This window comes from Garra rufa, chromosome 2 (assembly GCF_049309525.1).
Source record: "Garra rufa chromosome 2, GarRuf1.0, whole genome shotgun sequence".
In the NCBI taxonomy this organism is placed as follows: domain Eukaryota; kingdom Metazoa; phylum Chordata; class Actinopteri; order Cypriniformes; family Cyprinidae; genus Garra; species Garra rufa.
Window position 1 is genome coordinate 10,839,288 of NC_133362.1, and position 21,804 is coordinate 10,861,091.

General features: G+C 36.8%; 1 protein-coding gene across 1 annotated transcript in view; it reads left to right on the top strand.

Annotated features, from left to right (window-relative positions):
• Positions 1-21,804, top strand: part of btaf1 (BTAF1 RNA polymerase II, B-TFIID transcription factor-associated) — a 45,899-nt gene continuing 24,095 nt past the window's right edge. The window contains exons 1-16 of the mRNA XM_073834862.1: positions 1-279; positions 3,897-4,020; positions 7,769-7,883; positions 8,142-8,288; positions 10,366-10,565; positions 11,783-11,910; positions 12,497-12,626; positions 12,730-12,798; positions 13,432-13,521; positions 13,598-13,693; positions 15,330-15,506; positions 15,609-15,749; positions 19,851-19,975; positions 20,061-20,181; positions 20,288-20,392; positions 20,477-20,626. Of these exons, the coding sequence (XP_073690963.1) occupies positions 266-279; positions 3,897-4,020; positions 7,769-7,883; positions 8,142-8,288; positions 10,366-10,565; positions 11,783-11,910; positions 12,497-12,626; positions 12,730-12,798; positions 13,432-13,521; positions 13,598-13,693; positions 15,330-15,506; positions 15,609-15,749; positions 19,851-19,975; positions 20,061-20,181; positions 20,288-20,392; positions 20,477-20,626 (1,932 nt within the window). The 5' untranslated portion in view covers positions 1-265. The remainder of the gene's footprint in view (positions 280-3,896; positions 4,021-7,768; positions 7,884-8,141; positions 8,289-10,365; positions 10,566-11,782; positions 11,911-12,496; positions 12,627-12,729; positions 12,799-13,431; positions 13,522-13,597; positions 13,694-15,329; positions 15,507-15,608; positions 15,750-19,850; positions 19,976-20,060; positions 20,182-20,287; positions 20,393-20,476; positions 20,627-21,804) is intronic.

Sequence of the window (21,804 nt, forward strand, 5' to 3'; positions counted from 1 at the left end):
TTCTCTTTTGTGATCAACAAAATTATTTTCCCCCGTTTATTCGATTAAAATACCGTTTTCGGGGAAGTGCTGAGGGCTGAATCAATCTGTACGCTGGCGTAGGTGTTACTCGGCGTCTTTGGGCGCTGTGGGAAATATTTAATAAGCGAGCAGTCCGATTTTGAGGCAGTGCGTGAGAGATCGGGCCTGTCCGCGCACGCCACGGTCAGGAACCTGAACCCGAACCCCGCGCCCGGATCCAAATCCGGACACCCGAGCAGCTCATATGGCTGTTTCAAGGTGAGTCGGTGGATAATGGTTGATTTGCAAAATCAGCTGGGTTTTCCAATTCCTAACACTTTAGGATATACACATTATGGGTAAAATGTCTGACAGTCGAGCTCTTACTAACGGTCAGTGTTTTAAAATAACTAACGTTATACGTAATTCCTCATAACCGAATACTGCAAAAGCATTATAACCTCCAGCATATTGACCTGTCAGATTGTGTTATTTAATGCAGTATATCGTATTTTATCTGATAGTGCATGTGCGTTATGAATCCTACAGTTTGTGCTCTGCCATAATGATCTACTTCATCCTGGTAAATCTCCGATAATGTGTAAATCCACGGGTGATTAGTGGACTAACCCCACGCAGTGTCAGCCCTCTCCAGACTGGGCACTGTCACTGAGGTATATACATCGTTTTAAAATCCAGACAAACTGAAGGCAGCACTTATTTCTCCTAACCCATCTCTTCAGTAGATGCAGTAGATTAATGTGGCGTTATATAACGCGTCTGACAGGATGGTGTGAGGAAAGCTGCCAGGATATGTCTGTTTGTACAAGTAAAAATTATTTTTTAATAATTAAAGTTGACGCAAATAAATGAGTGAAAAGATTCCCTCATGGAAAGCATCTGTTCTACATGGGCGACGCCACGTTGATCACATGACCAGCTATTAGTTATAATAAATGGTTCATTAAGAAATGTAATGCATCCAGACCATTAGATACAGTTGAGGTCAAGTTTACATGCACCTTGCAGAATCTGCTAAATGTTAATTATTGTTCCAAAATAAGAGGGATCATACAACATGCATGTTATTTTAATTTAATATTTCACATTAAAGGTGTTTACATATAGCCCACACAAGAAAATAATAGGTGATTTTATAAAAAAAATTACCCTGTTCTTGAGTCCCTTGTTTGTCCTGCACAGTTAAACTTCCCACTGTTCTTCAGAAAAATCCTTCAGGTCCCATAAATTTTTTTTTTAAGCATTTTTGTGTATTTGAACCCTTTCCAACAATGACTGTATGGTTTTGAGATCCATCTTTTAACACTAAGGGACTCATATGCAACTATTACAGAAGATTCAATGCTCACTGATGCTCCAGAAGTAAAGTAAAAAATGCATTAAGAGAGAGGGGTGTAAACTTTTAAATGGAATTAGGGATGCTCATTTCGGTTAATTTTCCTGACCGACAACTGCTGCTCGTTATCCGAACATTAACCGTTAACTGATAAAATTAGAATAATAAATTAGTTTAAAATAAAAATAGAATGCACGAGTATCTGTGATGATACATTAAAAATACAAGCAAATGTTTTATTTTAACGTGCAAACAGCAGCATAGAGAGCAACAACAAAAACTGTATTGACATATACTTAAATTATCACGCATCAGAAGCGGTTCTGAATGAAAAAAAAGAATAATATAAATAGGCCTACACTAAATATGTATAAATTAAATAACTAGCTAATTAAGATGACAAAACTAAAACACACTGAATCCTTTTATGCGCTTTGAAGAACTGTACCGGTCTTATTGTTCTCATCGGACATAAAAATATATAGCAGGCCAGCCAATACCTCAGTGTGCCTAATTTTTAACATGTCCACATGCTGTACGGATAGGCAGGACCGCTGCCTGTTAACTCTTAGATCGGCGAACAAAACACCATCACAAAAACCCTTTCAATTTGCGGTTCGGGACTTCCATCCACTGTCATATGCGTGTGGAGAAGCGCGTGTTTTACAGCGTTCAGCAATAGCCAATCACAGACATGTATGTTGATTCGATTATCACTGTGGCCAATCAGAGGAGGCTATGTTTCAATCCACTCACCAACCAAAGTGCCGGTTTCAGTTTTGCTGATTTCTACACTTTCGCGAACTCTCTTATTAAAACAAAGAAAGTGTTGGCATTATATAAATAAGAGATTAATTGTGCAGTGTAAAGGTTATTTTATTACTTTTTAATAACTTTATGAGATTGCGATGAACTACTCTAGGTAGGTGATAGCTTTCCAGTGATTGTAACGGGAGCGCCTATTGCGCACTTTCTAGACTATAATTCATTCAGAACTTGAATACATTCACTCACGGATTCACTCTCTGATAACCCAATAACGCCACTTGCCACTGAGTTGCATATACTACATCTGTTTACTAAGTAAAGGTGAAGCGAAATATGTCTGTACAGCCACACTGCACGTGTCGACACGCGCGCGTGAGTAAACAGATAACTTACAAATATCATTATTTCTTTCACCATGCAGCAAGCGTAAAAAAAAAAAAAAATAGAAAAAAACCCTTTTAAACCGTTTAACTGATAGTAATAATCGGTTAAAATTCTTACTGTCGGTTAACGGTTAAACGGTCAATATGAGCATCCCTAAATGGAATGTGTACATATTTCTTATTTTGACTAAATGTTTTTTTTTTTTCATTTAGTACTGCCCTTCAGAAGCTACAGAAAATGCTTACATGTTTCTCAGAAGACAAAATAATTTATATTTTCCCTGATATTGAAATTCAAAAAGTTTTTACCCCTTAATGCATTGGGGTTTTTTTTCTACTGAAGCATCAGTGAGTGTTTGAACCTAATGTAATGGTTGCATATGAGTCCCTCAGTTGTCCTCAGTGTGAAAAGATGTATCTCAAAATCATACAGTCATTAAAGGATTCAAATACACACAAATGCTGAAAAACCAAATAATTTGTGTAAACAGCAGGCAGGTTAACTGTTCAGGACAAACAAGGGACTCATGAACAAATATCACTAAACAAAAAAACAGCTGTGGATCATTCAGGTAACAACACCCTATTAAGAATCAAGTGTGTGTAAACTTATGAACTTATGAACTATTATTTTCTCTTGTGGACTATATGTAAACGCCTTTAATGTGTAATCTATTATTCTAATAAAAAAAATAACATTTTGTATGATCCCTCTTATTTTGATAAAATAATCAACATTTTGCAGATTCTGCAAGGTGTATGTAAACTTTTGACCTTGACTGTATATTTGTGTCCAATACCACTGGTGCTATTAGGTGGAATAAACCCCAGCTAAATGTAAACGAAAGCTTTATTTTGCATAGAGAAAACTTTCTACTGTTTCATGAGATTTTGGGAAGCGAATTTCACAACACACCAGAATTTGTTTGGTGAGCTCTGACCTGCGAAAGTGATATTCAATTCAAGTTTCATTCGTATAGAAAATCATGAAGATAATGCTTACATCTTAACATCTTCCTGTCTTGTATTATCATTTAGCTGACGTAGAGATGTGTATCTGAGTATATTTGTATATTCATGCAAATTATATATGTAATACTGTATGAACGCGATAAAGTTGGGTGTAATGTATATCCAACTTTACACATAGTTTACATTTTGGGGTGATATAAGCAATAAAACAGTTCTACTTGCAGATTAGCACATCACTTTGTGACAGTGCTGTATGGGAAAACTTCAGGTTAAATGTTGTAGTGTGTGAAGAAATTTTGCATGCTCGAAGTCTATTATGACCGTGGCCTGAGTGATCAATTTATAACATTGTAGAATTGTACTGACACTCAGATCTTCATTGTGTTAATAATAACATCCTGTCTCACTGTCTCCAGGTTGGAACGTCTGTTTATCTTACTGGATACAGGTACAACTCCTGTTACCCGTAAAGCAGCTGCTCAACAGTTGGGAGATGTTGTTAAGCTTCATCCACACGAGCTTAATAACCTGTTATCAAAGGTAAGCGTTTAGGCTTGGTTATATCTGATTTTTGATGTTTTGACTTTGACATATCAGACTCATCTAGTAGCTTAAAGAGCGAAAAACACATTAAACTCATAGAATTGATTCTGATCTGCAAATGTACAGTGTGTCTGTATTTTTGTACTAGTAGCACCTGTTTGTATTTGTACAGGAAGAATGCCTTTCCTAACAGCGTTCCAGAATGCATGCTTGCCATCTGTTATTCACAATGCTCTCATATGTTATGCGAAAACACTTTTATGAACTGCTCAGACTCTTGAATGTAAATGTAAAAAAACACACGCATGGAATTTGAGGTTAACAAAAAAATCCAATTATTTCTCTTTGCCTACATATGTACCAGTCAGAAGTTTTTAATGTTTTTAAAAAAAAGTCTCCTCTGCTCACCAAGCCTGCATTTCTTTGATCCAAAGTACAGCAAAAACAGTGAAAATGTTGAAATATTTTTACTATTTAAAATAACTGCTTTGTAGTTGAATATTTTAAAATGTAGTTTTTTTCCTGTGATTTCAAAGCTAAATTTTTAGTATAATTACTTGTATATACTTAATATAATTAGGGCTGCAACTAACGATTATTTTAATAATCGATTAATCTGTCGATTATTTTTTTCGATTAATCGATGAATCGGATATAAAAAAAACAAGGGATTTACAACCCTTTATTCAAAAACAGAACTAAAATCTTTAGAAAGTGCACGAACATGTTGCTCCTTGAACTGTTATAATAATAATAATAAAATAAAAATGGACTAACACAAAAAACATACACATGTATGCTTTACATCTGCCAAATATATAGACTAAATAAACTAAAATTACTATCCGTCAAGACAGCGGCTTGCTGTGGTGTACATGCTGCATTTCCCATCAAGAAGCCTCTCAAATTAAATTCCTCAGTGCGCATTAAAAAAGTCATGTGACTTTGCACGCTGGAACGGGATAACTTGACTAACTTTCTGCTACATTCATTCTGCCATGGCGGTGTTTAGTGTCCTGCCATCAGCAGCGACCAGCTGGAAGAGTTCCGCATTCAAATGCACGCAAAACTGGCCTCAAAGCCCCAGCAAAAGTAATTACCATGAATGTGTCAAGGCAAAAATTAAGAAAATATTCGAATTACTTATTAATAAACTAGTATTTTCTGATTCAGTATTGCAAAGATGAAATTGACGATCCTGCCATCTGCTCATTAATGCCTAATGCATCTTTATGGATTAGCTAATAAAAGAGTTTTGTTTTCGATTTTAATTATTTCGTTTTATAGTAAAATAATAATTTAAAGCTTTCTATAGATATTGTGTTTGTGAGGCAATTACCTGGGTTTCGGTTAATTATTGTGAAGCGCTCCTGTTTAAACCAAAGATATCAAGCGTATTCTGTTTGTTTTCTTTAAGAGCACATTTTGTTGATACTGTTAGTACACACAAACTAAGGTAGACCCTTTACAGTTCCGGCCCGGGTGGTAAATTACTCTTACCTTTATGAGCAAAAAAAAACATTCCACATTGCACTGGCGTCTCCATGTCCTGCAAAGCGCGCTTCTCTCCGCACAAACTTTGGATTTATATTGATTGAATGATTAAACTAATATTGTGATATGTTTTAAGTTTTTTTATATCAATGGATTTTAATTTAAATCGCGATGAATTAAGCAGGCTTTTGATCTGTCTGCCGCTGTTTGCAATGTATAACTTTAAAAAAACAAAAACTTGAATTTAACAAACAAAGTGTTCCAAATATATCTCTAAATTAACTTTATAAACTAAAGGAACGAAAATAAATGTAATCACTTTGCTATTAAAATCAGCAGCTGTGTAATGAGGAAGAGAAAGAGAAAAAAAGACAGTCGGACTGGAAATTCAGTCGGCCAAAAATTGATGAGCTGTCGGACATTTTTACAAGGAATGTTTGTTTAATAACCTATATAATATTCTTAGGCTACTTTCTTAATTAAATATATTATTTCTTTGATTTATTTTAGCGTTTTTAGGCTGCTTGTTAGCTGACTGAAGTGTAGGCTATATATAAAAAAACAACGTGCCACCGTCACAGCCCTATTCAAAACTGAGACGATTTCACCTCAGCAGAGCTCCTCTTTCTCCTTACGGTTGTGGTATGTTTTCGACACATTATACAGACAGACAGTGTTACAAAAACTATAGAAGTAGTTTTCTCCATCTCCACTATCCAACGACCCGTACAGCAGCTGTTTTGCGATCGAGCATTGGCTGCTGTGAAAGTACGCTAGCCAAAGTAGGCTTAAATATCAAACATGTTTGATATAAATCGGGGCAGCATATATATATAATGTAGAAACGGTGCTTTATGCTCAAATGTTCCAGTTTTGCGCATAAGTTAAATTCGCATTTTTGGATGGAAACACAGCTTATGAGGTGCCGAACTCTGCTGGCATCAGTGCGGGAGAGAGACCGAATGTGTCCACTCCGCTCTGCGCTCAATTTTTTTTAAATATATATAATAACAACCAAATGTCTCTGCGTCGCGCGACACAACGAATCGATTATGAAATTCGTTGCCAACGCTTTTAGTAATCGATTTTTATCGATTTTATCGATTCGTTGTTGCAGCCCTAAATATAATTATTCTGATTTGCTGCTCAAAAAAACATTATCATTTTTATTTGTAATAAGCATTGTCTTTATCATTTAAAGCATCCTTGCTGAATAAAAGTAAAGTTTTGAATGGTATTTTGAATATTTCAGATTAATGCTGATCTTTGTATCTTTCTATTTGTCAAAGAATACTGAAAAAAATCTACTCAACTGTTTTAAATATTGATGATGATGATGATGATGATAAAAATGTTTCTTCAACAGAAAATCAGCATATTAGAATGATTTCTAAAGGATAATGTGACACTGAAGACTAAAGTAATGATGCCAGAAATAAATTACATTTTAAAATATATCCACATTGAAAGCAGTTATTTTTAAATGGTAAAAATATTTCACAATATTACCGCTTTTGCTGTATTGTGGATAAAATGTGGCTTGGTGAGCAGTAGAGAATTCTTTTAGAAAAATATTACAAATCTTTAAAACTTTTGACTGGTAGCATATATGTGTGTATCTTGCATCACAATGAGATAATAGACATGAGCAGAAGCAAAATGTTCAGTTCTCTCTTTCTACATTGACTACTGATTGAATGAAGAAGTCTTTTGGCATCATGCTGACACTTGTATCACTGCTATAGCTATGGTTGAAGATGCGGACTGTCGATCTGAACTAATAGATTTAAGTTAATTACGTGCAAAATGTCAGTGTAGAGGTAAAGACTGGATTTGAAAACAAATTAGAATTGAACCAACTGAAAGAATAGCTACATCCTCTTACATAAGGTGAAGTGGTGATGTCAGATGGCATTATCATTGTGCTTTGAGATCTGTGCCATGTTATTGAATTCCTCACATATTTACATAATTACATTACATAAAAAAAACATGACTCTTTTAAAATTTGGTATCCTACAATCCTGTGTGTTTTTAGTGGTGCTTTTTTTGTTTTGTTTTCTGAATGACTGGGTTTATGATTTTAATTGTGAAAAGACCAACAGAGAAACTTCATAGCACTAGCATTTTGGTAAACGTTTGTAAGGTTACTTATTTGCATAATGTTTTGTTCATTTGAACAAAGCTTCCTGGAGCTAAATTTGAACTCCTCAGATTATTGATCTGTTTTCCTTTCCTCTGGGCTCAATAGGTTTTAACATACTTGAGGAGTCCAAATTGGGATACACGAATCGCAGCGGGACAAGCTGTCGAAGCCATAGTGAAGAATATTCCAGAATGGAACCCAGCTCCAAAGCCAAAAGACGGTGAGCTAAATAATCCCACATTTCATTGCTAGAGAACTGGACGTTTTGAGTTTTTCAGTCAAATTTTTTACAGAAAGGCTTGTTGTGGTAGCTAGTTCTTTTGTCATTTTTATCAAGGCTGTCGAATGCAAATCAACACCAGTTTGATCCTGCAGTGGTAATTCCACATGGCACGTTAACAGCTAACAAGTCTTAGGCTTCTGTCTAATGATCGTCTTGAGCAGAGCGAGTGCTTTAATGCATGTTGTCTTTTCTCAGAGGTGTGTGCAGAAGATATGTCTCCAGAGGACAACTCCTCAGACAGGCTGAGTTTCTACAGGTTTGATATCTCCCGTCTGCTCAAGCATGGAGCATCGCTGCTTGGCTCCGCAGGTGCTGAATTTGAGCTGCAAGATGACAAGTCAGGTAGGGTTATATCTCTCTCATGTGTGTTTAAGGGTTAGTTCTGCCAAAAAATTAAAATTAGCCCATGATTTACTTACCCTCAAGGCATCCTAGGTGTATATGACTTTCTTCTTTCAGTCGAATCCAATTCTAACTCTTCCAAACTTTATAATGGCGGTGGGTGTTTTTGTTCAACAGTCTAATAAAGTGCATCCATCCATAATAAGAAGTGCTCCACACAGCTCCGTGGGGTAAATAAAGGCCTCCTGTAGCGAATCAATGTGTTTTTGTAAGAAAAATATCCATATTTTAAACGTAATAACCACTTTTCTCTAGTTTGCGGTAACTGTTGTACACCAAAGCTGTTTGAGTGAATGACGTAAGACGTATATGTTCTTCTCAGAAATGACGAACACAGAAGCGTAGAGGGCAAAACAAAGGGATGGAAATTAGCACCTGCCACCAGCCAAATGCGGGTGATTTTGTGTTGTGGCGGGTAAAGTCGCTTCACCCACCGGCCACCGTGGCAGGTAAATAAAAATAACATACTTCAACCGGACGGCGTGAGGCGGTAATGCACCTTAACGTTGGTTGCGAACTACCGTTAAAATACACGAAGAAGAAGACGGCGGTGGACACTTTTAGCGGAGACACGCCTTCAAAAAAATGTGGCGATACATCACAGGCATTAAGAGGTCTGTTAAAATATCTTTACAATCTGCTTTTGAAGAAATATATTGTATTTCGTGCTACAGCGCACATTCTGTCAGATGCAATTCATGGCGCGTCTTTCTCAATATACTGTACAACGTGGCATTCATTCACATCAGATGATAACTCGGCGGCAGAGTTCCACTCACACAGGGGCGTAATTTCCACTGGGGACGCGCTTTTCAAAATCCCATTGGTGTCCACCCAAATGGTTTTGTTAAGTAATCTCTTGTATTTTAGAATGCACGCTCTACGCTGCCGAGAGTTTCGCGCTATAGTAAAAACGAAACCAAAAGTAAAACGCGCACGCGCATTCAAAAGCAACTTTAATACCCTGCGTTAAGAGAGCGACTCCCCAATGCGCGCAAATTAGGCTACATAAAATATCTAGGCTGTTATAGTATGTGGGCAATAAGTTGTGTAGTTGTGAAGATAGCTCTGTATCATGATAGAAAAAATCGGTGAAAATGTCAGTATTTTGAGACTTGCGATTAAATAAACTGCTCAAGTATAGTAGATCTTGTAGTATTAATTTTCACATGCAGCTACACATTGTCAGTTAAAAACAAAAAGTGGCTGGTAAAAACATTTAGTAGCTGGTAGATTTTGAAATCCACCAGCCACACTGGCCGGTGGACAAAAAAGTTAATTTCCATCCCTGCCGGTCATTTACACCTAGGAAGCTTTGAGGGTGAGTAAATCATGGGCTCATTTTCATTTTTGTGTGTACTAACCCTTTAACACTGCAGATTTGTAACGTTCATGTTGTTATTACTATGGTTTATACTTCGGGTTGAACTTTGTTCAAATTCTTAATGTCAGGTATTAAACTTTTAGTATGCAACTCATCCCGCACCAAGTTTGTACCTCAGACGTAAATTAGCTTAAATGCAACTGGGACTAATTAATTTTTGCCTACGTGCAGAAAATGATTATAACTCTGCATGAAAAACAAATCAGTATGGTTTGAATACCATTTTAATTTGACTGTAACAAGGAAATTAACAGTTGTTCATTTGACATTCTTTGTTATAGAGGTGCATAAGAGGTTCAGGTGATAAGTGTGCCTTTATTTGCATGTCAGTATGGAAGAAATTTGAATAGAAGTATTTGTCGTCTCCATCTTTCCATGCACACCTTGATTTTTTTCTATTTAGTTTGTGTTCGTTTTAAAACTTGTGCAATTCATTCTGCACCATTTGTGCTATGAATGTGAATGATACAGTTAGTGAATGTGAGTGCCGTTATTTTTCTATGCAAGTGATTTTTATTTTTTTTTACCTGGTGGACAATACAATAAAATGGCTGATATTGAGAGACTGGTATATTATAGATAATATTGACTTGGACTTTGCCATTCTCAGTCATGATTGCATTCTGTTCTCAGGTGAGACAGATCCCAAAGAGCGTTTGGCCCGGCAGAGGAAGCAATTACAGAAGAAGTTGGGATTGGATATGGGTGCTGCGATCGGCATGGACACCGAGGAGCTTTTTAATGACGAGGACCTGGAGGACGCTTGTGCCTCCAGTACCAACAGATCACAGCCTGGTAAAAGCCTGGGCTGTCATTTCTCACGCAACCATTTGGTAAGTGGTGCTGAAATCTCCTACAATGCCAAACGCTTCAGAAAGCTTTGAGTTGTAAGGTTCACATTAGAGAAGATGGTGAACATGCGTAAATCACTGCAACTATTGTTTAGCCCTAATACCAGGTGTAAAAGGGCCTTTAATGTATTAAAATATTCAGTGTTGTGCAGAGCTGTCACAATTCCTCGATTCAATTTAAGTACTCTATTTTAAAAATTCCTCTCTCGCATTTTGTTTGTGTCGAGTAACCACCAAAATACCGGAAGTGGCGCATTCCTCTGACGATAATCCATGAAACGTATTATTAGACTGTTTTCCAAGGCTGTGTGATATATTAAACCCATTTAAAAATCATAATAAAGAATAATGCTATTGATACTCTATGATTCAGTTAAATGAATATGCGATGCAGGTTTGATATGCGCTTTAATTATTTGCATGCGTGTAGGTTACGTACGTGCATGTCAGAGTGCCTCAGTTTACAATAAATGCTGCTCTGCACAAACTGTTAACGTTTCCATGCGTGGAGTGTCTCAGATTCCATCTGCATATTGTTGTGAGTTTGGGTTTATTATAACATTTATCTGGAATGGCAATGTGCGCCTCTTCATCAGGTTTGTAAGGTAAATCATTTATAAAACTGTGCAACAACAAAAGAATACATCGATATTTTTGTCAATATGCTAACTGTTCATCGTAATTTCAAAATAAAAGTTTAAACCCTTGCTCTGAGTTCACACGTTTTGATGGCCACACATTTAGGAAATGACAATGACTGAAGCATTTCTGTTGTAAAGAAATGGCCATATATTAAAGATTAAGTAGACATTTGAATTAAATGTTTAGTCAATATTAAACAAGGGTTAGATCGCACTAAAGTATAAAAACAATCGTCAGGCCGTTGGTGCCCTCTGTAGTCATTTGTTATAATACGTATTGTACATTAGCTCTTGTTTATAATATGTTATGTATTTTAAGTTTTGTTCAGTGAAACCATATAATTACTTGCTTTTGATACTTTATTTGAACTAATTATTGTCGCATTGCTATTATATGCATTCTAAATCAATTTAAATGCTATTGTTCCCTTAAGTCTATTTTTATTAACACAAAAAAATCAATTTGGCTACTTGATTAATCGCCAGAATAATCAACCGATTATTCGGTTACAAAAATAATCATGAGTGACGGCCCTAATTTTGTGTTTTCCTCTTCAGCCGGCTGCAGAGCTCATAGATTCAGAGTTTCGTCCAGGCATGAGCAATCGACAGAAGAACAAAGCCAAGAGGATGGCAAAACTTGTGGCAAAGCAGAGATCCAGAGACGTGGATACTAATGAGAAGAGGTAGAGATGCCATTCTAATCCATTTGTGTTTCCTTTTAACATTATTGATCAAACGTCACGTTTAACTTTTAGATATTTTTGGTATATTGACTTTCGTAGAAGTTTAACAGCCAAGGACAAAGAGGCTGTACATGTTTTATTTATAGCTTTAACTTTAAGGACCATGAACTAGATTTAAAGGGAATCTTTTTTTTTTGTTTTGTTTTTTTTATATACCGGAAGCATAGTTGATTATTCTTGTGCAAAGCCATGGAAAACAATGTAGGCTGAGATTGCTCCACAGCATTGCATTTACACAGAGCTGCAAAATCACTTCTGATTCTAGGTTATCACACCTGTTTTTTCTGTTAGTGGGTGAAAGCAGACATATTCTAGAACAGCTTTAATGCTTTACACAGCCCACTTCCCATGTCAAAGATTTGCACTCCTAGAGATGCATTGAAGATCATTTTCAGAGTCAGATTGTGTTGTGCCTGAAGGCTCCCAACCCTATAAACAGTGTTTCATGTTGGCTTTAAAGATAATGGCAGTTTATAGGGATGTGGGCGGTCAGTCTGACCACTGCTCTTATGTTTCCTTGCCACAGCAATGACAGTTTTGAGGGAGAGCCAGAGGAGAAGCGCCGGAAAACCACAAATGTAGTCATTGAGCAGCCAGCGACTGACAGCAAAGTCTTAATTGATAATGTTCCAGATAACTCCAGTTTATTTGAGGAGGTGTGAGACATGCACACATGCTTGCTTTTTCTTTCACACATTTAACTGTCAGCTGTGTCTGTCTAATATATACATTTCTTTTTTGTTTTGTTTTGTTTCACAGACTCAGGAATGGCCCCTGGAAAGCTTCTGTGATGAACTGTGCAATGATCTCTTCAACCCATCGTGGGAGGTACTGAATAAACACATTAAATAGAGCTAAGCTTAACTAAAATTGGGTGAAATGAAAAAGAGTTTCTTACAAAACGTGTTTGCTCTGAAATGGCTGCAAGACAAGGAGGGATCATACAACTAATCTAATCACTCAGTGCTTAGCAAAATTAATGGCCCAATAAAAAGTGCATTAAAATATTGCCATATTTCATAATGTTGCATAACTTTTATATTGCCAGCTAAATCATTGTGAATATATCATAAATATTCAATATGTCTCCCAGCCTTAGTTGAGACTGCAGTAAATTATCTTGCTGTCATGCCTGACAGTAACATTTTACATCACAATTATTTTTATACTATTCAGATATTTATTATTACTATTAATATTGTTTATTTTGAGTTCAGTTTGTGCTTATTTATTCATTTACTTATTTTGGTTTAGTTTTATTGATTGTAGTACTTTAAACTTTTACTTACAGTTTCAGTTTTACTTAAAAACAATACAGATGCCTGCTGATTGTGTGCTTTTTTTGAGACATTATCTTAGGCCAGTTTGCAATTGCATGTAAGGTGAGCAGTAAAAACTATTATTTGTATGTGCATTTACAGTAAAGGGATTGATCAGTAAGCTGTTCTGTGGTATTTCTAGATTCGTCACGGTGCCGGCACGGGATTGAGGGAAGTGCTGAAGTGTCATGGTACTGGTGGAGGAAAGGCTGTTGGCAGTACAGCAGAACAGGTGTTCATCAGTTCATTGAACCTTATCACTGTCAGAGATTGAGTTCAGCGTGTGATGATACTTTCTTCATTCTCAGATGGAGCGACAACACCAGGAGTGGCTGGAGGATTTGGTCATCAGGCTTTTGTGCGTCTTTGCTCTGGACAGATTTGGAGACTTTGTGTCAGATGAGGTTTGTCATCTTCCTCTCAATTTCTGAAAAGATTAGTTCAATTCCAGAATAAACATTTCCTGATAATTGACTCATCCCAATGTCATCCAGGATGTTCATGTTTTTCTTTCATCAGTCAAAATTAAATTAAGGTTTCTGAGGAAAACATTCCAGGATTTTTCTCTATGTAGTAGACTTCAGTGGGGATCAACTGGTTGAAGGTCTAAATTGCAGTTTCACTGCAGCTTCAAAGGGCTCTGCAGGATCCCACCCGAGGAATAAGATTCTTTATCTAGCCAAATGATCAGTCATTTTATAAAAAAGAGCCCTTTGAAGCTGTATTGAAACTGCAATTTGGATCTTCAACCCATTGGCAACCACTGACGTCCATGGAGATAATCCTGGAATGTTTTCCTCGAAAACCTTACTTTTTTCAATGGAAGAAAGAAATCTTGGATGACATACAGGTGAGTAAATTATCAGGAAATTTTTATTCTGGAAGTGAAGTAATCCTTGAATTCTAGTCTGTTAACATCTGTAGCCCTGTTGCCCCCTAGTGGTAGAACAAGACTGACATTAGAACCTGTACTTGTTTGTAAATGTGTTGTAGTCACTACTGAACAAATGTTTTCAAAAAGCAATTTTGTCAGAATAAATATGCATTTTGAACTTTTATTATTATTATTTTTTTAATTAGTGGTAGCCTGTTGCTTCCTTAAAGGAGAACTCCACTTCCAGAACAACAGTTTTATAATTTACTCACCCCCTTTGTCATCCAAGATGTTCATGTCTGTCTGTCTTCAGTCATAAAGAAATTATGCTTTTTGAGGAAAGCATTTCAGGATTTTTTTTTCATATAATGGATTTCAGTTGAGCCCTGATTTTGAACTTCTAAAATGCAGTTTAAATGCAGCCTCTAAGGGCTCTAAACAATCCCAACCGAGGAAGAAGGGTCTTATCTAGCGAAGCGATCTGTAAATTAAAAAAAAAAAATTCACTACGCTATGTAGTACAGAATCGCATCAAATAGTCACACGTAACTTAGGCGGAACTACACACAGTGTTTACAAAACGAACGTGCAAAGACTAAAGAAGTGCAAGTAAGTTAAACACGGTTTACAAACAAAAAAGGTAGAACTGTCGGATGATTCTGAAGTTGTAGGAGAAAATGAGATGTAGTTTTTCACCTTTTTGAGCTGGAGTACACAGACGATGAACTTAGACGTGATTCCATAGTACGTAGTGTCAAGGACGTGCATCCCAGAGCTAGTGTTACACAAGCTTTTGTGCTTAAAGTATACAATTATTTTTCAAAAAAAAAAATTACAGATTGTTTCACTAGATAAGACCCTTCTTCCTTGGCTGGGATTGTTTTGAGACCTTTAAAGTTGCATTTACACTGCATTTTAGAAGTTCAATATCAGTGACACAATTGAAGTCCATTATATGGAGAAAAATCCTGAAATGCTTTCCTCAAAGACCATAATTTCTTTATGACTGAAGACTAAGACATAAACATCTTGGGTGACAAGGGGCTGAGTAAATTATTTGTAAATTGTTGTTCTGGAAGGAGACATTTTGTTCTTTATTTATGCAAAGGCTTTGTTTTTCTTGGTGTTGTCTTGGAAGTATTCATTTTTTTTTCTTATCTTTCCAGGTGGTTGCACCTGTCAGAGAGACATGTGCCCAGACTCTAGGTGTGGCATTGCGGCACATGGCGAACAGTGGCGTTGCTATGACTGTGGACATTCTGCTCAAGCTGCTAACTGAAGATCAGTGGGAGGTTCGACACGGTGGCCTGCTGGGCATTAAATACGCTCTTGCTGTCAGACAGGTGGAAGAGACTTACATTTTTATTGACTGAGATTGAAAGGGACATAGTGATGCTTTAGTCTGTTGTACTTGTAATTGAAATTGTCATCTTGCTGACCCTCAGGATTTGATCGCAGAGCTGCTGCCCCGGGTTCTTCCTGCCATTACAGAAGGCCTGCGGGATTTGGATGATGACGTCCGTGCAGTGGCAGCAGCGGCTTTGATCCCAGTGGTGGATGGATTGGTTCAGTTACAGCCTGCTAAGGTCTGAGCTCAAAGTTCATTCAATTTTGACAGCTAGTGCAGATATAATAGCCAATGCGGATATATAGAGAGCATGTCTTGTCTTATCAACACATGCTGATAATCTTAAAATAGTCTAATATTGGCCAGTTGGTTTGTCACTGTCAGTAGCTGCGTTTCCATCCACCTATTTTTATGCGCATTTTGGAATATTGCATAAAAAATCTCTGGATGGAAACACGAAAATGCACATAAAAAACTTATGCGCACAACTGAGTAGGATAAACTTTTTATCCGATAAGGAAAAATGCGCATAAACTACGATGGAAACACTTTTACCGAATAAATTCCTCCATGCGTATTAAAAACATCATGTGACTTCACGATGGAACGGGATAACTAACCAGTGGACCAGTGGTCATTCTGACATGTTTCCTTCACCAGTTTTGTCACTTGACCACCACATTTAGATTTTTTTATGGTAATAAAATCATTTAGTTCAGTTAGAGAACGAGCGAACAAACAGTGCAATTGAAAAACTGAACACAGCTGATCAACAGTCGCATCACAGATCAAAAAACCACCTGTTTTAAAGGAACACTCCACTTTTTTTGGAAATAGGCTCATTCTCCAACTCCCCTCGAGTTAATAAGTTGGGTTTTACCGTTTTGAAATCCATTCAGCTGTTTTCCTGTTCTGGCGATATCACTTTTAGCATAGCTTAGCATAGATCATTGAATCCTATTAGACCAATAGCATCACGTTCAAAAATGACCAACGAGTTTCGATATTTGTCCTATTTAAAACTTGACTCTTCTGTAGTTATATCATGTACTAAGACCGGTGGAAATGCAAAGCTGTGAGTTTCTAGGCTGATAAGATTAAGAACTACACTCCCATTCCGGCGTAATAGTCCAGGAAGTTTGCTGCTGTAATATGGCCGAAGCAGGAGCAGTAATACCATGCAGCACATGTGCAAATGCTAAACTAGCTGGGAACTCATTTCTGATAATACTCCGCCTGCTTCGGCCATATTACGGCAGCAAACTTCCTGGACTATTACGCCGGAATGGAAGTGTAGTTCCTGAATTGAATTTTTTTTTTTTTATTGTGTAACTAGTCAACTTAAAACATTACAACAACATGACTTAAGTAACAGGCCGAGCTCAGCCTGTGCAGATGCAAGATCTCTTCTCTTTTTCCAGCTGAAGGAAAACACAACCTCCTTGCACACTGCAACTGCACGGTCAACTCTGTGGTCTTTCACACCTTATTCTGTTAAAACAAAGCAAAAAAAAAAAAAAAGAAAGATTTATAATAGCAGGTCATTGTACTTTGACAGAAATATTGTAAAGAGCTTTCTCCTTCATAATTGCAGAATATGAATCTATAACCAACAAACTCATATTAAGTGATTGGCACTGTTATTACAAAAGCAAAACAATAATAATCATCATCATCATCATTTCAGCTATTAATGAAATAACATCTGAATAACTACGATTTCAATGCTTGAATTATTAATCATACTTACCAATGGCATTGTGAAGACGATGTCCAAAGCACTGAAGATGGGTCCAGTTGTTCATCTTCAGTGCCACTGCCGGTTGAAACTGACTTTCTGCATATTTTGCATTTGACAAAAGTTAGTTCGACGTCTGAACTCTCAAATCCGAACCATGTCCGAACTTTCCATTTCCAGGGTTCGTACGGGTGCTTGAATTCCTTGAAAATGCTTGAATTTTAATGTAGCATTTTCAAGGTTTGAAAAATGCTTGGATTTTGGATGAAGTGCTTGAAAGTGCTTGAATATGCAGTTGCATCGGTTTCATATTAATTCGCTTTCATACTAAATAGTTATTTTTTGTTATGCTTGTTATAATATGTAAAAGAAAGAAAAGAAAAAAAAAAAACAGCTCCGCTCGAGTGTGCACGTGAGGCTGTAGTGTGATCTGCCGGTCTTTCTTGATGCGCGCCCTCTGATGGAACAGAGCGGTAGATAAAACATGCCAGTTATCAGGAGGTTGTTGCATCAGTCCTTGATGGCTTGAAAACGACAAATAAGAATTATGTTTAAAACGAGAATTTGGGGATCGCAAAATTGCCAGCCCGATGTCCCGGGGCTATTGTGTTTTCCAGTCGGGCTACCAAAATGTTTCACCGGACTATCTTAAAGTAGAGGGCTCGTGCTAGTCATTACAAACTCGTCAATTTAGCCGTATCAAAGTTAAGGCCATAAAAAGTTTTAAATGTATTAAATAGTATAAGAAAAGGCTTAATTATAAGTTTAAGAGTTAGGGATGGAAATACGAGAATCGCGATAGGGCTGGATAAAACTTCAAATGGGAATGATGTCATACTGAATAAACATACACGCTGCACATTTCAAAGTCAAAACGCGGCACGGATGTCTTTATATGAATGTATCTGAAGGGAACCGACTGTCCTCAGAAACGTGTCTTTGGCATTTACATTTCATGCCTGATAAAACTCATAGATATATATACATATATATATATGATAAAACTGCGTTAATGCTGATTTGTCTACAGCCGTTACTAGGAAACCGTAGAATTTCAGCACTCCTAAAGCGCCCCCTCGTGACAGGGAATGAATTTGCGAATATTCAGCTGTTTAGTAAGATTATTACAAATATTGGCCCATTTTTTTATGCAGCAAACACATAAGAGTTGTAAATGTAAAAGTTATGTGCTTTCTAAAAATCTAAACAATTAAGACAGTAATATTTATGTTTTAAATAAATTATACTTGATTTATCCATTTTAAAGGTATAAAGGCTGCCATTGTATAAGATGTTTTGTTTTTGTGAAAATCTGAATTATAAATCATGTCATTTTATGGCTTAATGTTACTGTACATTGTTCAACCCCACTACGGTGTTCATTTTACTTGTGTAGCTCTTAAAAAGGGTCATAAATTGCCTTAAATTGATATTTAAAAATTCTGCAGATACACTGTAAATAATGAAAAAAAAAAATACCTTGATATTTGTGAATAGAAAATCAGATAGAAGTCTAAATGTCAATCAAAAATATTTTCAATGTTTAAAAAATTGTCTTTTTTCATTTGGGCCAGTTAAATTGTATTATTAATTTTTATAGTGTCTTTTTGACTACCTTTTAGTACTTTTAGGCTGAAATGTGAAATGTATTTGTGAAAATCCTTCCAAGTTTTAGAAAGTTTTCAAGTTTTAGAATTTTAGTTTATCATATTTTTTTTTTTTACAGTCATTTTATACCAGTCATTAATGTGTTACCATAGACATTGCCCTACTCCACTCATACAGTATTACTTTTATTTGTGCAGGTCTTAAAAAGCCTTTAAATTTTTTTTTAAATACTACAGATACTCAGTAAATTATATTAATTATATATTTTAAATTATATAATTTGTATACTGAATGGTGACTATTAATATGGGGCAATGTTATATGCAATCTAGACAGTTGTTTTTTAATAGCACAATAACATCTGATTTAAAATTAAGAACTCATGTATGTGAATAAGTAATTTACCACAGTGCTGGAAAATCTTGAAAATGCACCTTGAAAGTGCTTGAAAAGTGCTTGAATTTTACTTTGGAAAAGGTGTAAGAACCCTGCATTTCCATTACGAACTTTCGGAACATAATCCGAACTTTCTCGCAAATGTTAGAATAAATTAGTGGTGCTGCGCAGCACAAGTCAGTTTCAACCGGCAGTGCTACTGCCGGTTGAAACTGACTTTCTGCATATTTTGCATTTGACAAGTTTGTTCGACGTCTGAACTCTCAAATCCGAACCATTTCCAAACCACAGATGAAACGTTACTACCTTTCTTTGGCACAAGGTCATCCTGACGTGAAGAGCCGTCCATCTCTATGATATTATCTCTGTAGCCTATTACGTTCCTACATAGAGCACTCTCACAGGTGAGCGGTTAATTAGGCGCGCCATCAGGTGGTCTGAGTCAGACAAGCCTCCTAATTATTCTGCCATTGGTGCAATTACAATGTATCTCATTTAAAAAAAAAATTGCGATACCTCGATTTAATAATTAATCGAAAAAATCGCCCAGCCCTAGTTAATGCCTTTGTATCTATAACCTGCATGTGTGCTTTATAGGTTCCCTTCATTGTGGACACATTGTGGAATGCCCTGCTAGAGCTGGACGATCTCACCGCTTCAACAAACAGCATCATGACCCTCTTGTCCTCCCTGCTCACTTACCCACAGGTTCGCCAATGCAGGTGAGATTTCTCTCTTCAAATATATTAATGCCACATTTCCTCACAATGATAAAAGGGACACTAAACCCTGTTTTTCCTTTCCTAGCACGCACCAGTCTCTCACAGTGTTGGTTCCTCGAGTATGGCCATTCCTGAGACACACAATCGCTTCTGTTCGTCGGGCTGCCCTAGAGACCCTCTTTACATTGCTTTCCAAAGCTGACCAGGTTGGATAATCTGTGACGTCAAATACACGAGAAGGATTAGCAAAAGTCAAGTTTCAAGTATTTCTACTTTCCCGTTTCCTGCTCTAATTTATGATTTTCCCTCCAGAGTTGTGCTGTGTGGCTGAATCCCATCATGCAGGACATGTTAAGACACATCTTTCAGTCCTGCATCCTGGAGAGCAACCAGGAGATCCTAGAGCTGATACAGAAGGCATTACTTTCTCTGTTATACTCCTTGAATGTTTTGTCTGATTGGTATGTTAATTCGTTTATTAATATGTTGATGGTTTTCTAGGTGTGGGGGGAGTTGTTGCGACAGGCTCCGCAGCAGTATGTGGTGGCGGCCAGCTGTCCATGGATGGGCGCCTGGCTCTGTTTGATGATGCAAGCGTCACACATCCCAATTGACTCAAACATGCTGCTGGAAGTGAAGGCCCGCTTAAAGGTGACATATCATGAAAATCTAACTTTTTTCTAAATCTAAGTTCTGTCCCTGGTGCATCTACCAACCCAGAAAACATGAAAAAGAACAAGCCAGTATTTTTTTTTTCTTTTTTGTTGGGGGAAGCCTTTCTATGCAAGCTTGTGATACGAGTCGCTCAGATTTAGTTTCACTCGTGACATACAAAGGGGATCTGATTATAATATTAATGCCCCTTAATCTGCAAGTTTCCACCTCCAGTGTTACCATTGTGTTTTCGCAAGCGACAACGCTGTAATGGCTCTAACGCCGTAACGAAAGTTCGAGCAAAGAAGAGAGCAGTGGATTTATTGATTTTACTGTAAATTACACTGCTGCCACACAGATCTAATTTAAATGTGATTTCTTTCCCAGCTGTTTACCTTCACAGATATAATCACTGTTTTTGTAACTCGTGTGTTTTTAATGTAAACTTGTGTATTTAAGTGCAATAAGACATGAAAGAGAACTTAGTTTATTACTTGCATGCTGCGTGACAGCCACTTTCGGTGCACATGCTTCAGTTTGCGGACCAATCGTTCTCCCTTTGGAGTGGACTTTGAGATTTGTAACTTTGTTTTTTTTCATGCCCGAACATACACACCAACACACTGGCTAAAATGCAAAAAGTGAAAAAGCATAATAGGACCCCTTTAAACTAATAAGGTTTAAAACATGCAATTTCAGCGTGACAGACATCATAATCAAAACCAAATGGATGTTTTTTTTTTTTACAGAATATCTGAGATATGAACTGTAAAGGCACTGCCCAATTCTGGAAAAGAGGGTGGGAAGCAGTAGCTTATTTTGCATTTAAAGAGAAATGCATGAAAGCAGCATGTTTCTGCTTTCACTTAATTATATAATAAATGATCTGTGGGGTATTTTGAGACTTATAATACATCTTGTAAAAAGGGGCTTAATAGGTCTCCTTTAAAGGTGAGGGTGGAGGTTTCCTTACTTGTACTAAACTGTAAAAAATAATCCATTTGACCTTATAAAGCATCGCACACACATCTTCATATTTTTTATGCGTAAGCTACCATATTGTATTTAAAGAAATTAACTTGTTTTGCAACAATGCTTTAAATTGATCAAAAGTGGCACTAAAGGCTTTTGCATTGTTACAAAAACTTAAAATAAAGGCTCTTCTTTTTTAAAAA